Raw genomic sequence first — 20,921 nt, forward strand, 5'->3', positions numbered from 1 at the left:
ATTCTACACACTTTGGGGTTCTACTTCTGTGCTCTCTCCTTCTCTCTCAACAGTTGGTGTAGGCCTCCCTTCTCACAAGCTTGGAGTACGTAGGTGATAAGCTTTCCTTTAAAGCTTGAGAAGGAGAGAGAGTCTTCTTTATTTCACACATGAGCTAGTGTGAGTGTGTACGTGATAATGCCTTTGAAAAATCAGCCCCCCTCTCTCTCTTGGTTGACCCCTCTTACTATTTGCTCTTGCTAGCATCCTATTGGACCTCCCCGGGCTTAGCCAATGGTAATTAAGCAGCATAAGTGATAGCCTTCTGACATGTGTCCCCCTTTCCCCTTTTGTGAGAGCTTTAGGTAATTTTTTAATTCAACTAAACTCTCATTGGACCCCTTTGCCTCCTGGCCAATAGGAATCGGGCAAGCCATTGGGCTGCTGAATGCTCCTTGGTCCCCTTGGGAGACTGTCTAATAGTCTTCTAGAGAGCTTAATTATTATTGGTTCTTTAATTAAGTGTTTTTTAAATTAATTAAACTAGATTTACTCTAGCCTAATTCTCATTGGTCCACCTCCAAGGCCATCCAATAGGAATTGGGTACACCTTGTGGGCATCTAGGCTAGGGAGCTGACATGTGTCCCTCATTCCCTTTGTGTAAAGGGAGCTTGTGTGTGTGTGTGTGTGTGTGTGTGTGAGTTTCTCTCTCATCTCCTACTTGCAAGGCTCGCCCCCTCCTATGTAGGGATTGCCAAAGACTTTTGGGATGCACACAAAGCATCCAATTCCCCCAATGTTTGACCTTTGGACACAACCTTTGAATTTTGAAACCTTAGCATTTTGGAAGTCTTAATGGGCTGAACCTTAGGGTCTTTTAAGCCCATTTTTGCACATGGATCTTTTACAGATGGCCCCCCCCTTTGGATCCCTATTTTCCCTCCTTTGGATCCCTACCGTGGCCGGTCTGCTAGCTTAACCAATATTCTACTTTTTCTCCCCTGGCACTTCCCCATATTAAATGATCAATTTAACATGAGAAAATTATTTAGAAGAATTAGATATTGATTATTGCCCAGACTATAGAACAAGCATCATTTTAAGACTAAAACAGACTATGGAGACTGAGAAAACCTAGAGAGTTTAAATAAAATTTCACAAAAAATAAGCGACGTATTTACTTGATACATGGATCAAGTATTTACATCTACAATATCTTCCAACCTACTAGAGTTGTCCTTTACACATTCTTTGATAAACTCTTTCTACATTACATCAAGGATCCAATATCATTAATTCTCCTCTGGGTTTCTAGGATAAGAAAAGGTGAAAGCTGATCAGTGACAGTACCATTAAAACACCCCTCCACTATCGCTTTTTGCAGGTCTACTAAGATAGCCCTCTGTGCATGCTTTGCTCGGAGAGTCACCTTGTCGAAAAGGTGGCAGCAAATATCTTGGCTTCCCTTCAGAACCTTGAATGCAATCAAGGGATATCGGATCATTTGCATGTGGAGCTCGTTGGCCTCTTCTGTTGTGCACATGTACCGTTCTTGCAAGAAGAAGATCTCTGTTGTCCTCAAAACAAAATAAATTTCTTCTGTGATAGGTGCATCCAGTAAAGCTAGGTACCTGTAAAAACCATTGGAAAAGTATCTCTGAAAATAGGACAGGTTTCCAATCTTTATTGCTTGACCATTCTCTGAATCCTCTTGTGATACAACATATGTGTGCTGAATAACACGAGTCAACATCCGATCCAAAAAGGGCAAAGTGCAAAGAACAAGATTTGTTGCAGTTATCTCTCTGTTATTTAGGTAATGAAAACTAGCCACTGGTGACAGCTTCTCCATTAGAGTACGAATTTGCATTCTCGAATAACGAAGAAGACTCCACAGAAGGTCGAAATCCATCCGCGGCGATCCACTCTCCGTAACATCAACCATTAGAAGCGTTGAGTCTTTGACATGTATATTTTTGTGCCTTGATCCACTCTCCGTAACATCATCATCCGCAATTAGAGTACGAATTTGCATTCTCGAATAATGAAGAAGACTCCGCAGAAGGTCGAAATCCATCTGAGGCGATCCACTCTCCATAACATCAACCATTAGAACCAAAGGCTCTTATTCTTCTACCTCATCACACAAACCACCATGTGGCACCGCTTCAATGGCCAAAAAAGACGCCGTGAAAAGCTTAATGAAAAGCAGTAACAAGGAAAAAAACACCGCGCCGTCGATCGCAGGTTGACGAAAGCAGTGGCGCAAGTTGGGAGAGAGAGAGAGAGAGAGAGAGAGAGAGAGAGAGAGAAAGAGAGGCTTCTGCGTTTTTTTCTCTCAGTTCAGACCTCCCCGCGGCTGTGGAACGTTCCCCTCGCGCTCTGCCTGCCTTGAGATTCAAGTCGCAGAGAGTCTCCTACAATATGGCGCTCCTGGCAGCACTGAAGCCGCTGGCTTGATTACTTGAGGATAACCATCATAAGCTTTGGTGTGATCGATCCTCCTAAACTTTTCTGCCCTCGTGTCCACTTTGACGTTTACTTGTTCCATTTCTTTTGCCTCTGTCGCCAACAACATGAAAAGGGGAGAATTTGAGATGCTGTCAGAGAGAGGGCCGTAGATTGCGTATAAAAAGAGTGCAACAGGAGAGGGAGAAGAAGCAGTTGCTTGCGCTCTTAGCAGAGTGTGTGAGGGGATTAGTGGCAGACAGCTCAATGTCGATGGAAAGGCATTGGGGAGTGCAAGTCATGGTTCCATGAGCCGTTGGCTTTAGTCGCATTCCTCCAGATATGTTTATAGCCTATCTAACTAGTCTTGCTTTGTGGGCCTTGCGATATAACATCTATAGAATAATCATGCAGCACCTGCCAATTGCAATCGAATCCATCTCATTGAACTTAGGGTCTAGAAGCCAGTACTGAAGGACATTAGAAGCCACTACTAAGGACATTTATATTGTTACCCGCGTTCGTCTTCATTTCAACTTTTGCAATGTCAGTTTGATAGTAAAACTTATTCAAGGCAAGGTTGTTATAGTGTTGGACGTCTTATTTGTGAGTAGAGATTAGTTATCGTAGTAGAATTGTTGATGCAGTCTTGCACATGAGCTTCATCTATAATACAAGCACCCAAGGTACAATTGATTTCATCTACGGCTGGATTTCTTTCACGAATAATGGTCAAGAACTGAAGCAATTCAGGGTCTCTTGCATGCCTTACAGAGCATGACATCTTGTACAAAATTGTATGTAGCCAGTGAACTGAGCTCGTGATATGGCATGTGTTACAAAGCTCCCGTGCGTGACTACAAACTGGGGATAGTTGGGCAAGATCACCGAGCAAGAGAACACATTTGTTGCTGAAGGGATCTGCCAATGTACTGCTTGTTACGTTGACATTTTTTCTTACGATAAGGTCAAAAGTCATTTGGGTTAACATGAGTAGCTCGTCTATAATTATAATATCTGCCTCTTTCATGTCCAAATATTTCTCATCGGTCTCATGAATAGAGAGGGGATACTATTGATTCGTGATTGGTATCTTGAACTGGTAATGGACTGTAGATGCAATGCTCCTAAGTCTTGTTGTTGCCGTTCTGATGACAAAGCGCCCAACAATAATACAAAGTGGGGGCAGCAGGAGTGTCTATTTCATTTGTCTATCGATCTTAGTTATCTCTATATATGTGACGTATGCCGTCGTGTAGGAAGGACATATTTCTAGATTGTGAGCAAAGATGTCATATAGCATGCTCCAATCTTTATACAATACAGTAATTTCAAATCATGACCTAGCATATGGACGACAAGCTAGTTTCAAGTTGGTTGCAGTTTTCTCCCTAGCTTATTGACGCTTGGACCATAATCTTCTAGGTCTTCAGAACTTCATACTGACACCTAGTGTTGGAGAAACGAGGACATATATAGTATGGCATCAATTATTTAGACACCTAGCTGTATGATATCAATTATTTAGAGCTTAAGTAAAGATGCACAAGGTGAATTTCTACTATGATACACCACATGCATTCACTTCTTGTGTATTCACTATTGTAATACATGAGATGCATTGGCTACCAATCGTTTGCAAAGAGTTGTGTGTGTAACTAACATGTGCAGATGTCGATCGACATCGAGTGTATTTTTTTGAAAACAAGATCCAAATAAACCGAAGCAAAGGCAGCAATGCAAAAAATACTAAAACAAGCAAATAAATAATGAATGAATGAACTGCAACAAAAAATGAGGTGCTTTACTTACCTGTAATGTTGTATTGCTGCTTTTCGATTGTCAAATATATAGGCCGATATTTGAGTCAAGCTACAAAAAAGCAATGTGAATAGTTCAACATATCATCTTGCAATGAAACATCACAGACTGAAAGTGCAAAGTATATAGTGCACGTCATACAGAGGTGCCATACAAAGGTATGGTAGAGAGTTGGCACTGTGGTCTCTCCAAAAAAATATAAGAAACGGAAGTTGTGCCCTGCCCCGTAGAGTTTATGTGTTGCGCCAAGCAAACGCATGCTCATGAAAAATTGGATGCAGATAACGGACCTCGCAGTGTTGTTGAGCTGAAGTTGAGCTTGTGTAATTGGAACGTGGAGTGTTGTGAATATATTTCCTCCCTGCCATACACAAAACACGTAGATGTAACTTTATGTTCTATGTCCTCTGATCAATATTACCTTCTCTCTCTCTCTCTCTCTCTCTCTCTTTCTCTCTCTCTCTCTCTCTCTCTCTCTCTCTCTTTCTCTCTCTCTCTCTCTCTCTCTATTGTAAGCTGTTTTAGTCAGCTATTATGTCTTCTTGCCTCCTTAGCAATCATGTCTCCTTGCCTCCTTATTGACTAACCTGGGTTACGTATCATGCTTCCTAGAGGTCGGTGTTCCCATCTCTAATCAAAGGATGCAACTTGAAGGCTGTTTAGGTGCGATCCCTCCAAAAGATGAAGAAGCCAGTGCTTATGACAAAGGTATTAGTAGTTCTGTTAATAATACAATTGAGGTGGTGGCATGAAGCCTGCGAGAAATCTAGCCCTTTTTTGCATACCACTAGATTCCATATGTTCAGTCCCATTGATGTCACCCGCCTGCACCACCCCATGCGGCCAACTCTCCTTCTCAAGCCCTCGCGGCCCTCCAATCCGTAGCATCCCAGCCAACCCTCCTCAAATGTTTGTCGATGTAATGGATCTTATATGCTAACCCAGTAAGAGATGCAAACAAAGTTGTCTCATCTCTACAAGAAAACTGAGATAAGATGCAGCATTATGAGGAATGTATTTGCACAAGAGGCCGCTTGGCACGCAACATGTATGATATATTGAGTGTATAACTGAATAAAATAGTTTTTGAATCTTGAGGTTGCAAAATGCATTCAACAATAGAAAAACTTTGTCTTCTTGATGCTAAAATTGGTTCCGTACTCAGACAATATATTAAGAGTCGCATGCCCTGCGCCACTATGGAATGTTAAGTCGTTGTTGGCAATAATTTCACTCGGTCCGTTCGGTATACTATAGCTGCTTTATGGAGTTTCTACCTTGACCGCCTGCTGCCCAAAAGACCTTTGAGAATATGTGAATAGATTTTCACACACCACCCTGGAATAGCATACCAAACCGATGTCTGCCATCTGCAGCCATCTGAACTTGATCCGAGAGCTACTGCATACATGGAAATGAATCGTGGTTATTGGCAAGAAGGGAGCTCCGAAGCAGTAACTATTGTGCGTTCAAACCCACACCACCAGCATTCACTACTTCGTATGCAGTTGTTGAAGAGCAACATTGCAGTATATTGTTGTTGCTAATCTCAACTGCGCCCGCATTGGCTGCCGCCTACACGTGGTTTAGCAAGAGAAGCTCTTTACAAGCAGCAATAGTGGCCATATTGTCTGTAAAGCTTCTGCTATCCCACCCAGTTGTTGAATGGTCAGCTATTTGAATTTCTGTTGGATGCTAGTAGGGGTATACCTATCTCCAAAAATTCCAATACTCCGCAGACCTTGTTCTTCGCCTTCTCTAGCATCAAATCTCATTATGTGGATTAAAAAAGGATTAGCTTCCGCTTCTGCTCTTTGACTATTCTTTTGATCCTGGTTATCGGACGAAATATATGATCTTTGAGAGTGCTTATCATGCAGTCTGCAAGCATCCGAAGTAACCTCCAGCTTGATCTGCGAAATATTATAACCAGACTTTGAAAGGTCTCCGGTACTCCTTTAATCCGGTTCTACCCGGCTTGCTGTGCATGTTGCATGGGCAAAATGCGCGGAAAACAATTGGTGTGAATCTTGAGAATTAGGCATGGGACCTGCTGCATATCATTTCCATGAACATTGAAGGATGGCCGAGGGCACAAGGTTGTTAAATCTGCATGAGCTATAATTGGAGCGGCATAATGCTGGTCATAACTAGTGCGCGTGCAGAAACGAGTTGAGTAAGGTGTAGTTGAAGCTGGACATACTGTTCAGGTGGCCACTGGGTCTTGTTGCATACAAAGCTGCTATGATCGCTATGCGAGGAAGGTGCAGGTAGGCTTATAATTAGGTATTGAGGCTTCAGTGCAAAAGAAGGCCGAATCAATATGCCGATGGGGCAAACAGTGACATTGTCGACCCTTGTACTGCTGGAATGAATAGGGAGGATCTTGGCCTATAGACTCTCTCCCCCACTCACGCTGTCTGTCTCCTGTTTGCTGCACACGCAGTTGGAAGATGCCAAGGGCCGTCAGCAGGTGGGGGCACAACAAGAGGTCGCGCAGTGGGTGCTCACTGAGAGTCCAGAAGCCCGCACAGCACATGATATATAGCATTGCCTACTTGGATCCATCTCCGAACTGTTGCGCCTTTGTGAACCTCTGTCTTCAAACTGCTGCCTTTCTGGAACTGCTCTCGAACTGCTGCCTCTGCGAACCTGCTTTTGATGCGTTGCTGCTTTTATTTTCACGACAACGTTTTTTATTGACAGCTTTTCACGACCTTGTCTTTTTACTTTAATTTGAGCTCTGGCACGTGGTCGATTCTACGACCAGATAGAGAAAAAAGTTCCTTTGGCTCACCAAGTAAATATTTAATGAGGCAAGCAATTCGGAACGATCTGCAGAAAAAATACAAAACATCTTTCATGATCAATTCAACGCAAAATATGGTGTCCACGAGAGTTGGTTAATGTTAGCTCCAAGGAGATGCAACAACATTGCAGTGGAAGTCAAGTAGTAAATCATGCAGGTGCCTACGCTGCCGATCAGGATCAAAAGAATAGTCAAAGAGAAGAAGCAGAATCTGATTCTTTTTTCCACACAAAGAGATTTGATGTTGGAGAAGCTGACGAACAAGGGCTTCGGAGTAATGGCATTTTTGGAGACATGCATTCCAATATGTCAACACCTATTAGCCTCTAGAAGCAGTTCACTGCTGCCCATTCAACAACTAGGTGGGATAGCGGAAACTCTATAGACAATATGGTCAATATTGCGGCATGTAAAGATCTTCTGTTGCTAATAACCATGATTTGGTGGCGAATTCTGTGAGCGAAGGTCCAGGTGTGCAGTAGCTATTGGATCAAGTTCAGATGGCTGTAGATGACAAACATCAGTTTGGTATTGTAGCCAACACAAACCCTCATTTTCCCTTGAAGGAAAGCTACTCCAAGGCGGGCAGTGATAATGAGAGGCCTTTTGTGCAACAGGAGAATGAGATAGAAACTCCATATAAAAACTATAGTATACCGAACAAATCGAGTGCAATTATCACCAACAACAATTGAGCAATGACTTAACATTCCATAGCGCAAGGCCTACTGCTGTTAATATATTGACATCTGAGTGCAAAACCAATTGCAACGTCAAGAATTGTACAGAGTTTATCTACTCTCGAACACATTTTGCAACCTCAAGATTCAGAAATTATTTTATTTAGTTACACACTCAATATATCATATATGTTGGGTGCCAAGCGTCCTCTTCTGCAAATACATTCCTCATGATGCTGCATCTTATCTCGATTTTCTTGTAGAGATGAGTGAGCTTTCTTTGCATCTCTTATTGGTTTAGCATATAAGATCCATTACATCGGCAAAAATTCAAGGGGAGTTGTCTGGACAGAGGGGCTGGTTGGAGTGTTGTGGATTGGAGGCCACCAGGGCTTGAGAAGGAGAGTTGGCCGCATGGGGTGATGGCAACGACACTAAACATATGGAATCTGGTTGTATGCAAAAAAGGGCTAGATTTCTTGCAGGCTTCATGCAGCCACCTCAATTGCATCGTGAACAGAACTACTAGCTAGTACCACTGTCGTAAGCATTGACTTTTGCATCTTTTGGAGGGATCGCACCTTAAGAGACTTCAAGTTGCATGTTTTGACTAGAGATATTAGCTTCTAATGGATGACTGTTGCGTCCCCTATACGTGGAAAGTGGTTATTGGAGGCCCAAAATTGATGAACCTTTAGAGTTGTTTTTTGCTCATTACTACTCAAAGCACTGGACTCACGGAAGTTCAAAAGCAGACGCTCAACATAGAAAACAAATCTATTGCTCTTGAAAATGAGATCATTGTCAAAGGCATCAATAGATCTTTTACAGTTGTTGATGACGAGCTTGAGTATACCATCTCTATGGCAAGAAGACATAATTGCTGATCGAAGCAGCTTACAACACACACACACACACACACACACACACACACACACACACACACACACACAGAGAAGGTAATATTGATCAAAGGACATAGAACATATATAAACTTACATTTGTGTGTTTTGTGTATGTCAGGGAGGAAATATATTCACAACACTACAAGATCCAATTGCACAAGCGCGACTCCAGCTCATCAACACTGCAAGGTTCTCTATCTGCATCCAATTTTCCACAGGCATGTGTTTGCTTGGCGCAACACATAAATGCTACGGGGCAAGGAACGGATTCCGTTTCTTATAATTTTTTGGAGAGACCACAGTGCCCACTCCCCACCATACTTTTGTATGGCACCTTTGCATGACGTGCATTGTATACTTTGCAATTTCAGACTATGGCGTTTCATTGCAAGACGATATGTTTAGCTATTCACATTGCTTATTTGTAGCTTGACTAAAAAATCGGTCTATAGATTGGACAATCGAAAAGCAGCAATACAACATTGCAGGTTAGTAAAGCACCTCATCCATTATTGTTGCTCATTCATGATTTATCTATTCGCTTGTTTTAGAATTTTTGCATTACTTTCTTTGCTTTGGTTTATCTAAATCTCGTTTTCAAGCCTATATACTTGATGTCGATCAACATCTGCACATGTTAGTTACACATGCAACTCTTTACATGCGGGTGCTAGCCAATGCATGTGATGTATTACAGTAGTGAATGCATGTGGTGTATCACAGTAGTGAATTTACCTTGTGCATCTTTACTTTAGCTCTAAATAATTGATACCGTACTAGGTGTCGAAATAATTGATGTCATACTATATATGTTCTCATTTCTTTCGAACTAGGTGTCAACATGAAGTTCTCAAGACCTAGAAGATTATAGTCCAAGTATCAATAAGCTAGGAAGAAAACTGCAACCAAATTGAAACTAGCTTATCGTCCATATTCTAGGTCATGGTTTAACATTACTGCATTGTATAAAGATTGGAGCATGCAAATTAATATCTTTGCTCACAATTTAGAAATATGTCCCTCATGCGCGGTGGCATACCTCACATATATAGCTATAAACGAGGTTGGCATACAAATGAAATAAACACTCCTACTACTCTCACTTTTGCATTATTGTTGGACGCTTTTCCATCGGAGTGAGAACAACAAGACTTAGCAGCATAATCCATTACCAGTTCAAGATACCAACCATGAATCAACAATAACCCCTCTCTATTCATGACACCAATGAGTGATACTTGGATATGAAAGAGGCAGATATTATAATTATAGAGAGCTATCCATGTTAGCTCCATGTTATTTCAAATGTATATATGCCTTTCGTGCAGTGCCGGCATTGCCAAATTAGTCATGATTCTGTTTCCTCTAGTATGCAATGTTAAATGTCAATTTTCATATGTCCTATTGTATTCTATAGATGTTATATAGCAAGGCCCACCAAGCAAGCACTACAAGAGGCTATTCATATTAGCGACGCTCACACAGCGACGCTCAAAAAAAAAAATCCCGACGTCGCTATGAGCGTCGCAAATTTACAAGTAAATTTGCGACGCTCATAGCGATGCCGGCTGGGCTAAAAAAAATAACAAAGAGCGCCCAAAAACTCAGATCTCAGATCTGAGTTTTTCGGCGCCCTCAAGCAAGGAGCAGGTAACGCTCTCCCTCTCTCTCTCTCTCTCTCTCTCTCTCTCTTTCTTCTCCACACACACACACACACACACGAGGAGAGGAAGGAGAGCCAGGTATGCTCCTTCCCTCTCCTCACTCTCATGTTCCCTTCCCCTCTTTCTCTCTCCCTCTCTCTCTCTCTCTCTCACACACACACACACACGCACACATAGTGTTTTTGAGAGAGAGAGAGAGAGAGAGAGAGAGAGAGAGAGAGAGAGAGAGAGAGAGAGAGAGAGAGAGAGAGAGAGAGAGAGAGAGAGCACAAACATAAACAAAAACGCACACACACATACATAAACAAACATACATACATAAACAAAAACGCACACACACATACATAAACAAAGAATGCACACACACATTGAGAGAGGAAAAGAGAGAGAGAGCATGCATAAACAAAAAACGCACACATTGAGAGAGGAAAAGAGAGAGAGAACATGCATAAACAAAAAACGCACACATTGAGAGAGGAAAAGAGAGAGAAAACATGCATAAACAAAAAAATGCACACACATTGAGAGAGAAAGAGAGAGAAACTAATTTAACGTCGTAGGAAACTAATTAAAATTAAAATACCTAAAGATCTAGCCGACGAGGAGTTGAACTCAAGACCTATTATTCAAGAGGGAAATGGCATAACCAATCCATCATACTTGGCATGGGTGATAGAAAGGTTATACCATTTATCTCTTTTTATTGGCACACACATCCACACGCGCACACACACAAGAAGAAGAGAGTTATAACGTCGTAGGAAACTATCCTAAAAGACGTTAAAGATTAGGTTAGATGTAGACTTACGTTAAATTAGATTTAGGCTTATTTAAGTTAAATTAGATTAGATTTAGGTTTATTTTTAGTTAGATTTACGTTTATTTACGCTAGATTTAGATTTACGTTATATTAGATTAGATTTAGGTCTCCATAGATTGCGATGCCTGCATGAAGCGGGTGAAGAAAGCCCTCAATGGAATATAGGGTATTGCTGCCTTCACTCATGGTGGGCTCCGTCGATCCAAAAGTACTGGTGAAATGTCTTCAGAAGATAGGGAAGAAGGTGGATCTTCAGGGTGGCAAGAGTCACTACATCCCCGACAATGACCATCAAGACAACCTCTAGTCATTCAACAGCAACTTCAAAGTTAGTAACAAGAGCAAGAACGGTCCAAAGGGCCAATTGCTGTTGTCAGATGTGGATGGAGATGAGGCAACGTCACCGCCGGAAGTTAACTCTCACATCTTTAGTGATGAGAATGCCAACTCTTGCCGAGTTATGTGAAAAATTATGTGTTAAATCAGTTTTAAGGTTCTTATAATCCCTGTTAGTTTAGTTCTTTGTTTTTAATATAACATAATTTACGTTAGATTTAGATTTATGTTATATTAGATTAGACTTAGGTTTATTTAGGTTTACCCACACACACACACACACACACACACACACACACACACACACACACACACACACACACACACACACACACACACACACACACACACACACACACACACAAGAAGAAGAGAGTTTTAACGTCGTAGGAAACTATCCCAAAAGACGTTAAAGATTAGGTTAGATGTAGACTTACGTTAAATTAGATTTAGGTTTATTTTTAGTTAGATTTACGTTTATTTAGATTTACGCTTATTTACGTTAGATCGAGTCCACGCAAGAATTACTTACGGTTTAGGGTTTAGAGTTAGACGAACAGTGAAAAGATCTACTGTGAAAAGATGTTAAGATGCTGTGAAGTGCTACAGCTAGAGAAGAGGCAAAGGGGATTTGTCCACTACATGCAGTATCATGTAGACGTGGGTCTGTAGATTTCTTGTACCCACAAATATAGGTATTGACCAATAAAGACGAGATTATAACCCGGTGGTTCTGATCTCCGTGCACCTCTAGACCGAGGTGTGCGGGGATTGGACATGACTAGAGAATGTGAGGTAGAGAGAGAGAGAGAGAGAGAGAGAGAGAGAGAGAGAGAGAGAGAGAGAGAGAGAGAGAGAGAGAGAGAGAGAGAGAGAGAGAGAGAGAGAGAGAGAGAGAGAGAGAGAGAGAGAATGCCAATAGAATATTAAATTTGTTGTCCAGGTTATAAGATTTTTATCCTCATTATGAGTAGTGACGAGGATGTGGGACTGTCCAACCGAAACACCTATCTCTCAACGAGGGTCTTATGTCCTTGTAATCAATGAAAGCATGCTGTGCGACGGACAAGACGTGTTTCTTTGCAGCACGTTCGCGAATTTGGCGAGCTCGATCCATCTATTATAGATCGAGTTGTTGCCAATTATAACTCGTCGGACTCTGCAACTGGCCAACAAGCAGCAATCTTGCAACCCAACAAGTAGCAATCTTGCAACCCAATAAACGTGTTCACACGCGCTTTGGTCAAGCAGCATATGTGAGGCCACAATATGTAGCCTCTGACAGCTCGGAGGATGATCATGCAAAGCACATTCCCAACGAGGCAATGTTTGAGCCCGAGATTGATGAAATGATCGAGACGATCATGTATTCAGAAAGGCTTATCTATGATGATATGAAAAGTGAAGCCGATACGCCATTGTATAATGGAGCACGTATGTCTAGATTGAAAGCACTCCTGGTTCTTCTCAACATGCAGGCAAAGTTTGGATGGAGTGACACTAGCGTCACAGCGCTTTTCAGGTGATCTATTACAATTAGTTTACTTTAATAAAACTCTAAATGTATAATGATCTGATAGATTTTTACACGACTGTATCGTATTTTTATGTTGTGTAGATTGCTTAAAGAGCACATACTACCAGCTGACAATGTGATGCCAGATTCCCGAGATGAAGCAAGAAAGATTTTGCGAAACTTGGGGATGGATTACAATTCTATCCACGCTTGTCCTAATGGCTGCATTCGTTTCAGAGGGGAATACATAGACATGGAGAAGTGTCCGAAATGTGATTCCGAAAGATATCGAGTAGATCTCCACAGGACAAAAATTCCACAAAAGGTTTTGCGACATTTTCCTCTGCTTCCTCGTATCAAGCATTTCTTCGAATGTAAGTCCATGGCTGCCCTAGCATCATGGCATGAGGAGAATAGATCTTCGGATGGTGTGCTACGAATTCTGCAGATTGCGCAGCCTGGAAAAATATAGATGGAACATGGTCGGATTTTGCCAGGGAAGCTCAAAATTTGCGCTTAGGCCTGGCTATGGATGGCGTAAATCCATTTGGTCAAAGATCAACATCTTACAGTGTATGGCCCGTTGTCATCGTCAACTACAACATTCCCTCGTGGTTGACTACAAAGAAGGGGCACCTATGGCTAAGCTTGATTGTGCCAGGGCGATATAAAGTGGAGAATATGGATGTGTATCTTCGTCCACTATTGGAAGAGCTACAACAATTGTGGATTGGCATAGAGGTGGTGGATATGAGCCGACACACAGGACGGCGGAATGCTTTGATCAGAGGCATTCTAATGTGGACCATGCATGACTATCCTGGGCTAACAGAATGCTCAGGTGATCTATTGACACTCCTCACTCAGACACTGTAAATCTTGTTTTTTCCCATAGTTGATCTATTATCATGTGTATACATGCAGGGCTTCAAACAAGTGGATATAGAGCATGTGTCACTTGTGGACCTAGACTGAATGCACGTAGGGCGCCCTCACTGAAGAAGAAAATCTACGAAGGTCATCAAGCGTATCTTCCAGAGAATCATGTGTTACGCGACGGCTTTTTGGGAAGAGAGCCACCAAGGATGTCTGCACAAGCATGGTTAGAGCAGAAGGAGATGTGCGATGACGGATTGCCTCCAGGGATGAAGAGACTATCTCTATGGTACTAGTTACCATACTAGCCCCGACTCATGATCAATCACTTGCTCGATCCAATGCACATATTCAAGAATGTGGGTAATCTACTATGGGACCATCTGACCGGCAAGAAAGATACTTTGGGAGCCAGAGTTGACCTTAGAAATGTGGATCGTATGGAGCAATATTGGCCGCAAACAGCGTCTGATGGATCGATAAAACTCCCTAAAGCACCATGGATTTTCACAGGAGCCCAAGAACGCAAAGTAAAAGAGACCATTCGATCTTTGCGGACCCCCACTGGCGTAATGCACTCGCTCCGAACGTGTTTTACTAAAGAAGGAAAGCTTACCGGTTTGAAGTCACACGATTGGCATAAAATGTGTCAGGTACGTTCATAGTGGACTTTAATATCATTGCATAAAATGTGGACTTTAATATCATTGTTGCACATACTTTACAGTTTATTTTACCGGTTGCCATTGAGGGATGTTTGTCTCTCGACATCCGTAACACAATCTACAAACTTGCAAAGCTGGTGCAATGGATCTCACAAAAGGAGATCAACGTAGACTCCATACCATTCGCCAAACTAAATGCTGCGGAGCTTGTGTGCATGTTTGAGAAACATTTTCCTACTACCATGCTAACCATTCCGGTGCATCTTCTTGTTCACATAGTTGATGAGGTGGAAATAGTTGGCACAGTTCATTCCAGATGGATGTTCTTCTTAGAACGTTTCATAAAAACTATTAAGGGCTATGTGCGTCAAAAGGCACGTCCAGAGGGTAGCATGGCAGAAGGTTGGTTGGTATCATGCAGAGTCCCTAGTGTACATTGGAGAGTGGCTAGACGGATTTGATAAAGCCCGGGACACGCTATGGCGAACCATAGATGATGAGCGCATATCTGGGATTGTCATGTGCAATCTCGGTGTTGAGAAGAAGATGACGGAAGATCTAGAGGCTAAAATCAACCGATTTTGCATGCTTCACAATCCAGTGATGCAAAAGTGGATTTCACAATATGAGGATGCAAAGCAAGAGCGACAAAGGGCACGAATCGAGTGGAGACGGGGAAGACGACCACCGATGCACTATCTGATGGGTCTGGAGAGCCTACCAACATTCATGAGCTTAAGATGGTTGCACAACCAATTGAAAAGCGCACAACAATGCGGTGACGAAGTGGCTGAGGAAGAGTGGGAGTACTCTCGGGGTTGCGCGACCAAGGTAAGTTTGCAATGTACGACTAGCTACTGACTTTATTTCTAAACGTTTGAACGGCCACTCATAATCTTTGTTCGTTGTAGTATAAGTCATGCACAGCAGCATGGTGTAAAGGTCGACATTTTAGGGTGGAACGAATCGACAAAAAGCGTTTTACTCAAGATTGTGGAATCATGGCAAAATTTGAACAGTCTAGTCGACGACGTTCCTCTGATGCAGATCCTGTGGTGGCGGAACTCACTTACTTCGGCACACTACAAGAGATATTGAGGATCGATTACAGAGGATTTTTTGTCGACTTGTTCGACGTGCAATGGTTCAAGATAATCATGGAGGGTCGCAACGCTACTGTGCGTAGAGGAGAGTCTGGTTTTCTTGAGGTGGATTCTACTAAGAAATGGACTGACCTAAGAGACACTTTCGTACTACCCGAGCATTGTGAACAAGTAAGTATGTAAATAGTTAACATCCCCCTTTTACAAGTTATGTGCTTGAAAGCTCTCATGTAAGTTATGTGGCTCTGGCCGGTAATATTTCATCCTACAAAGTCTACATCAAATTGGTGGTACGTCATAGAGGTAGCCCCTCGTAGTGCAAGGACGTATGAAGGCTACCATGTGCCAATCACAACAGCATCAATGGAGGAGATCAGAGAAGATGCTCAATCAGAAGCCGCTATGGTGGTGCCAGACGAGCATCAAGATGCTACTACTCTATATGGGGTGCATGCAAAGGAGCTACAAAATGAAACAGAGGATATGTGTTTAAACGGAGAGCTCTATATAGATATAGGAAGTTATGCTGAGTTATGCGAGGATGAGAGAGAGATCTCTTAAAGCCACAAATATTGTATTTGAACAATTTTGCTCCGTGTTGTAAAAGCTCTGGCTCTCTAAGTACCTTCCATGGTGTATAACGCTCTTTTCTACTCTCACCCACATCTTTTGATTGAAAATTCTGAGTTTTTGACTTGCCTCTTCTATCACTCAATTCATTGCATCATTGTATTTATATGCGTCATTACGTCATTGTATTTAATGGTCTTTGCGTCATTGTCTACTCTATTCATTCAATATTAAGTTTAAATATTCGTGTGTTTAATGTAGGTATGGATGATGAGGAGTTTCTTTCTTCTTTGTCACCGCAGCAGAGATAGTGGTACGTGGAGCATCATCCCTCTGGCGCATCATCGCGCGTTCCTACTCCATCCGCATCTCCCTCTCTTTCGGAGCATTTGGCGCACTCCGAAGCTTCGGTGTCGACGAGACGATCTTCACACTCGTTTAGACACCGGCGCTCTAGTGGTGGCGGTGGCAGTTGTTGTGGGGATTCCGCTGCCGATGCCTCCACACCGCCTCGTGTTCGACGAGGCTCTTTACCCTCCCCTTCTGTGCCCGCCCCCACACCAGCCACAGCATCGCCATCTACGCCAGGTTTTGCGCGGCTGACTGTTCCTAGCATCTACACACCTCTACCTACTCCGCCAAGAGCCACCCCACTCGACACTCCTCGCTTCGGGGCCCAGACGCCGATGGACACACCTGACGTCCGTACCCCCATCGACACGCCGCTAGAGACCCCTGCCGGGACACCCAGGTTCACGCGTCACCGGCCAGAGGGCTTGCCTTACTCCGTCCACTTCAGCGGCGGCATCATCATGGATGATGACGGCAAGAAGGTGATCTCGCGCATGCGTGGTATTTGCTCTCAGCTGTTTAGACACTACATACTAAACAAATGGAGTGAAGTACCAAGCGATTTAAAAGCCAGAGTCATCAGCATACTTCCGAAGTGCAAAAAGCAATCAAGCATGGGTGGAACAGGCCAGATTGGCTGGCCAAAGAAGATTGGAAGAATGCGAAGAAAGCAGCGAGCGAGAATCCCGACAAGTGGAAGCAACAAAAGGATGCAGCCAGAGCGCGAGTAGAGGCAGAGAGCTCGCACCACTTGGGGAGCAGTGGATGGGCATCATTTAAGGCCGATTTTGTAAGTGTTTTCGCATTGCTCTTTATGTTCGATAGTTTAGGGTTTATGAGTTTTTTAATTCTAACATAATGAAATCTTTGTATGTTTTGACAGTGGTCGATGACAGGACGTGATCCCACACCGTACGAGCGCGAGTACGCAGGCAGGAAGGGCTTAAACGCCCTGATGGACATTCTCAGTTCTCGCGACGGCATGGTTAGTATTAGGGTTTACTCTTTTCTATTTTTTGTATTGTTTTATAAATGTCGTTATATGTTTATACTTACTGAAAGCTGTCTTATTGTCTTTTTTTGCAGAATCCAACAGATACGCCGCTTGGACGCGATGAGACGTCTGACTAGACGACGTCAGTTTAGCTGTAGCTAGATAGCATTAGTTTAGGGTTTCTCATAGCTTATGTATCATGAGACGGATTTTATAGGTCTTTTTGAACCATGTATATTATTACATTTGTCACCGCATTTCATTTTGCCAATCAATTCTTTATGCCTATGATGTTGTACAATTGTCATTATTACATTTGCCAATCAATTCATTTTGCCTATGATGTGTACAATTGTCAATTTTACGCTTGTCAATTTTGCAAACAATGCGTCTTGTGGGTGACTATTTTGGGTCTATTATCTACCCTTGCACTTTTTTTAAAAAGTGAATCAAGAACAATATGGTTGATGGGTGGCAGGGCATTCAATGCCCTGTCACCGAAAAAAAAATTCTCTCGGGCGTCGCTATAACCGTCGCTATTTATTGATCTGGAGCGTCGCTATAAGCGTCGCTATAGACTTCTGTGTAAACGTCGCTATGACCGTTGCTATGACCGTCGCGATGAGCGTCTCTATATAGCGACGCATATAGCGATGCCTATAGCGTCGCATATAGCGACGCTCTCGTAGCGACACTATTAGCGACGGTTTTAGCGACGCCGGGGGTTATAAAAACCCAGTGTATTTTCGTCGCTAACAACGTCACAAGAGCACACAACCTCTTGTAGTGAAGACTAGTTGTGTGCCTTGATCCACTCTCTGTAACATCATCATCCTCAACCATTAGCTAGAACGTTGAGTCTTCGGTGTGTGTATTCTTGTGCGTGTGTATTTATTTGTGTGCGTTAAGAACGTTGAGACTTTTGCGTGTGTATTATTTATATGCGTTTGCTGAACGTTTGAGTACATGTCTATTTGTGGGTTTGTTGAACGTTGAGTCTTTGGCATGTGTGTTTGTGTGCGTTTCCTGATTTTGATTTCCTAGAAAAAAAAAAGCAAGGGACCAAAATACTCGTCTAATTTGAGGAAATTCCTGAAATACCCCTTAATTTCAAAAATTCCCAAAATACCCCAAATATTTTATCACAAAATGTCCCTCAAATTTTCCAAAATTCTCAAAATATCTCTGGTTGTGAGATTAAATTTTTCCAAAGATGCAAAAAATTGTATCTTTCATAAGAAGACTGATTGTCTATCAATACAAGATACTAAAACTAGGCTGATTGGTGATTGTGAGATGAGTTTATATAAACTCTCCATGAAGTGTTTTGACATATTTTGGGCTCTGTTTGAGTTAGTTATGTTTGAGTTAGTTATGTGGGCTTTCGAGATGAATTGATTCAATACTTTGAGATATAATTGTCCTTTTTCATGAGGTAATTTGTGACAAACTACATGCTAAGCACTCAAGAAGGGATCTAGATTTTTAGAAAAGAATAAAGAACTAAAAATCTTGAATAATCCAACCAAAATAGATACAATGGTATTTTGGATTTTTTAAAATTTGCGGGGTATTTTGGGAATTTCCACAAATTAGAGGGGTAGTTTGGTAAATTTTCCAAAAAACTAACTAGTTTAAGCCTCTATCTTTTACTTAAAGAGAGAGAAAAAGCATGCACATACGAAAAGCTAATAAAACGTTTATCTTTTACTTAAGAGAAAGCGCACATTTTGAAATTTGTTGATTTCCAAGCAAAAAAGCTAACTAAGCGTACATCTATACTATATATGAAGCAACTTAAATTTTTCAAAGAAGGAGAAACCCTCCATGTGTCACTCACTGGTTCACTTATAAGAAAACCTCTCTAAAATGCAAAAGATAGAGTAAGGCTATGGTCATGCGAAGCTTAGTTTCCAATAAGTTGAGCCGACAAGGTCTGACACGAGGCAACTTTTTGCAGCATCCACCGGCATAGTAGGCTAACTATGCCTAAAAAGGCATAGTCACACAACTATGCCCACCCACTGCCGGTCAGTGCCATCTTTCTGTCTCTTGCTTGCGCTTTGATGTTCCTCTCTCTACCTCTGCAGACGGTCCTCGCGATGAGGTCCTGCCAGAGGATGTCAGGGCTTAGTTCTAAGTAAGCCTCGCGTGACCATGTCCTAAGATTGTAAGAAATAACAAGCAGCTTTACAGCTTTTGTCAAAATGTAAAATCAAAAGAATTTATTTTTCTTTAGTAGTAGAATGGGTCCTAGCCTCTGTCGCGGCGGCGGCTCTCATCATGCTCCATGCAGGATGACTTCTCCAATCATCTCACCACATCAAAACTCTGGCGCGAGACCCCACAATATTTGTGCTATCGGCACGCTCCCCCATCATGCACTTGTGCAAAATAACTGCCCGATACTGCATGGAAATGGCCTCACTGACTTCGACCCGAGCTCATTCGCCCCCACAACCCCCTAGTCGCAGCGCTGCTCAACAGTATAGACCACCATAGCCCGCTGCTCCGGAATGCAGAGAAACTTGAAGCTACAAGGCTCTTGCACCATGATTTTGGCTTCTTCTCGCAGCAATCAGCTCACCCTCGGCATGCAAGTGGACCTGCGGATTCTTCTGAGGGCCCTCCCGCCCCAGCCTCCCATGGACATGCCCCTGGCACTCAACAAGGAGGAGGCAGCAAGACTCCTGCAGGAGGTGATCAATCGCATGGAACTGGTAAGCCCTATGTCTTACTACCTGTTGTTCAGGTTAGGAAAACCCAAAGTGATTTGGAGAACAAGGCCTTGATAGTGCTTCTCGCCGGCGCTCGCCCACCTGTAGACGTGCTACGTGGGTGGATTCGAAACCAAAGGGGGGCATAGGGACTGAAGTGGAGACCATACAGGCTTTATCCAGAAACCAATACGTCTTCGTGTTTAAGACGGCGGATATGGCATTTCGAGTGCTAAGCACTGGAAAATGTTTACTGCGAGCGACCCCCGTCTGCTTGTTCAAATGGAACAAGGACTACAAAGCGGAAAGCGACTCACTTAATCACTTCCCTGTCTGGGTAGAGTTCCCAAACCTCCCCCTTCACTATCACAACCACCTCAGAGTCATAGGAGCTTAGTTAGGCAAAGCCTAGGAGGCAGACCTAGAGGAGACTACATCCCTGCATGGCACCCATAGGCCCTCATTGAGATGGATATCTCAGTCGACCTTCCTCAATCAATGCTTATTGCATTGGACGATGGAGAGTGCTTTGAGCAACCCTTAAGCTACAAGGAATGTGTGTTTCCACTGCGGAGCAAAAGGACACTTGGTTAGGGAATGTCCAAAGAAAAACCCTAAAGCAGACCAAGCCCCTACGAACGCTAATCATAATAGAAACAGTCCTCC

General features: G+C 42.7%; 1 protein-coding gene across 1 annotated transcript; it reads right to left on the reverse strand.

Moving 5' to 3' along the window:
• Positions 1-1,133: 1,133 nt before the first annotated feature.
• Positions 1,134-2,090, reverse strand: LOC147464169 (uncharacterized). The gene has a single exon (XM_086482670.1). It carries the CDS (start codon positions 2,088-2,090, stop codon positions 1,251-1,253), a length of 840 nt encoding a protein of 279 aa, XP_086338796.1. The 3' UTR covers positions 1,134-1,250.
• Positions 2,091-20,921: the final 18,831 nt, after the last annotated feature.

This window comes from Adiantum capillus-veneris, chromosome 2 (assembly GCF_014529385.1).
Source record: "Adiantum capillus-veneris isolate H3 chromosome 2, ASM1452938v2, whole genome shotgun sequence".
In the NCBI taxonomy this organism is placed as follows: domain Eukaryota; kingdom Viridiplantae; phylum Streptophyta; class Polypodiopsida; order Polypodiales; family Pteridaceae; genus Adiantum; species Adiantum capillus-veneris.

Excerpts from the sequence above, each read along its gene's own strand:
- LOC147464169 (XM_086482670.1), bottom strand. The coding sequence starts at position 2,090 with ATGGTTGATGTTATGGAGAGTGGATCGCCTCAGATGGATTTCGACCTT.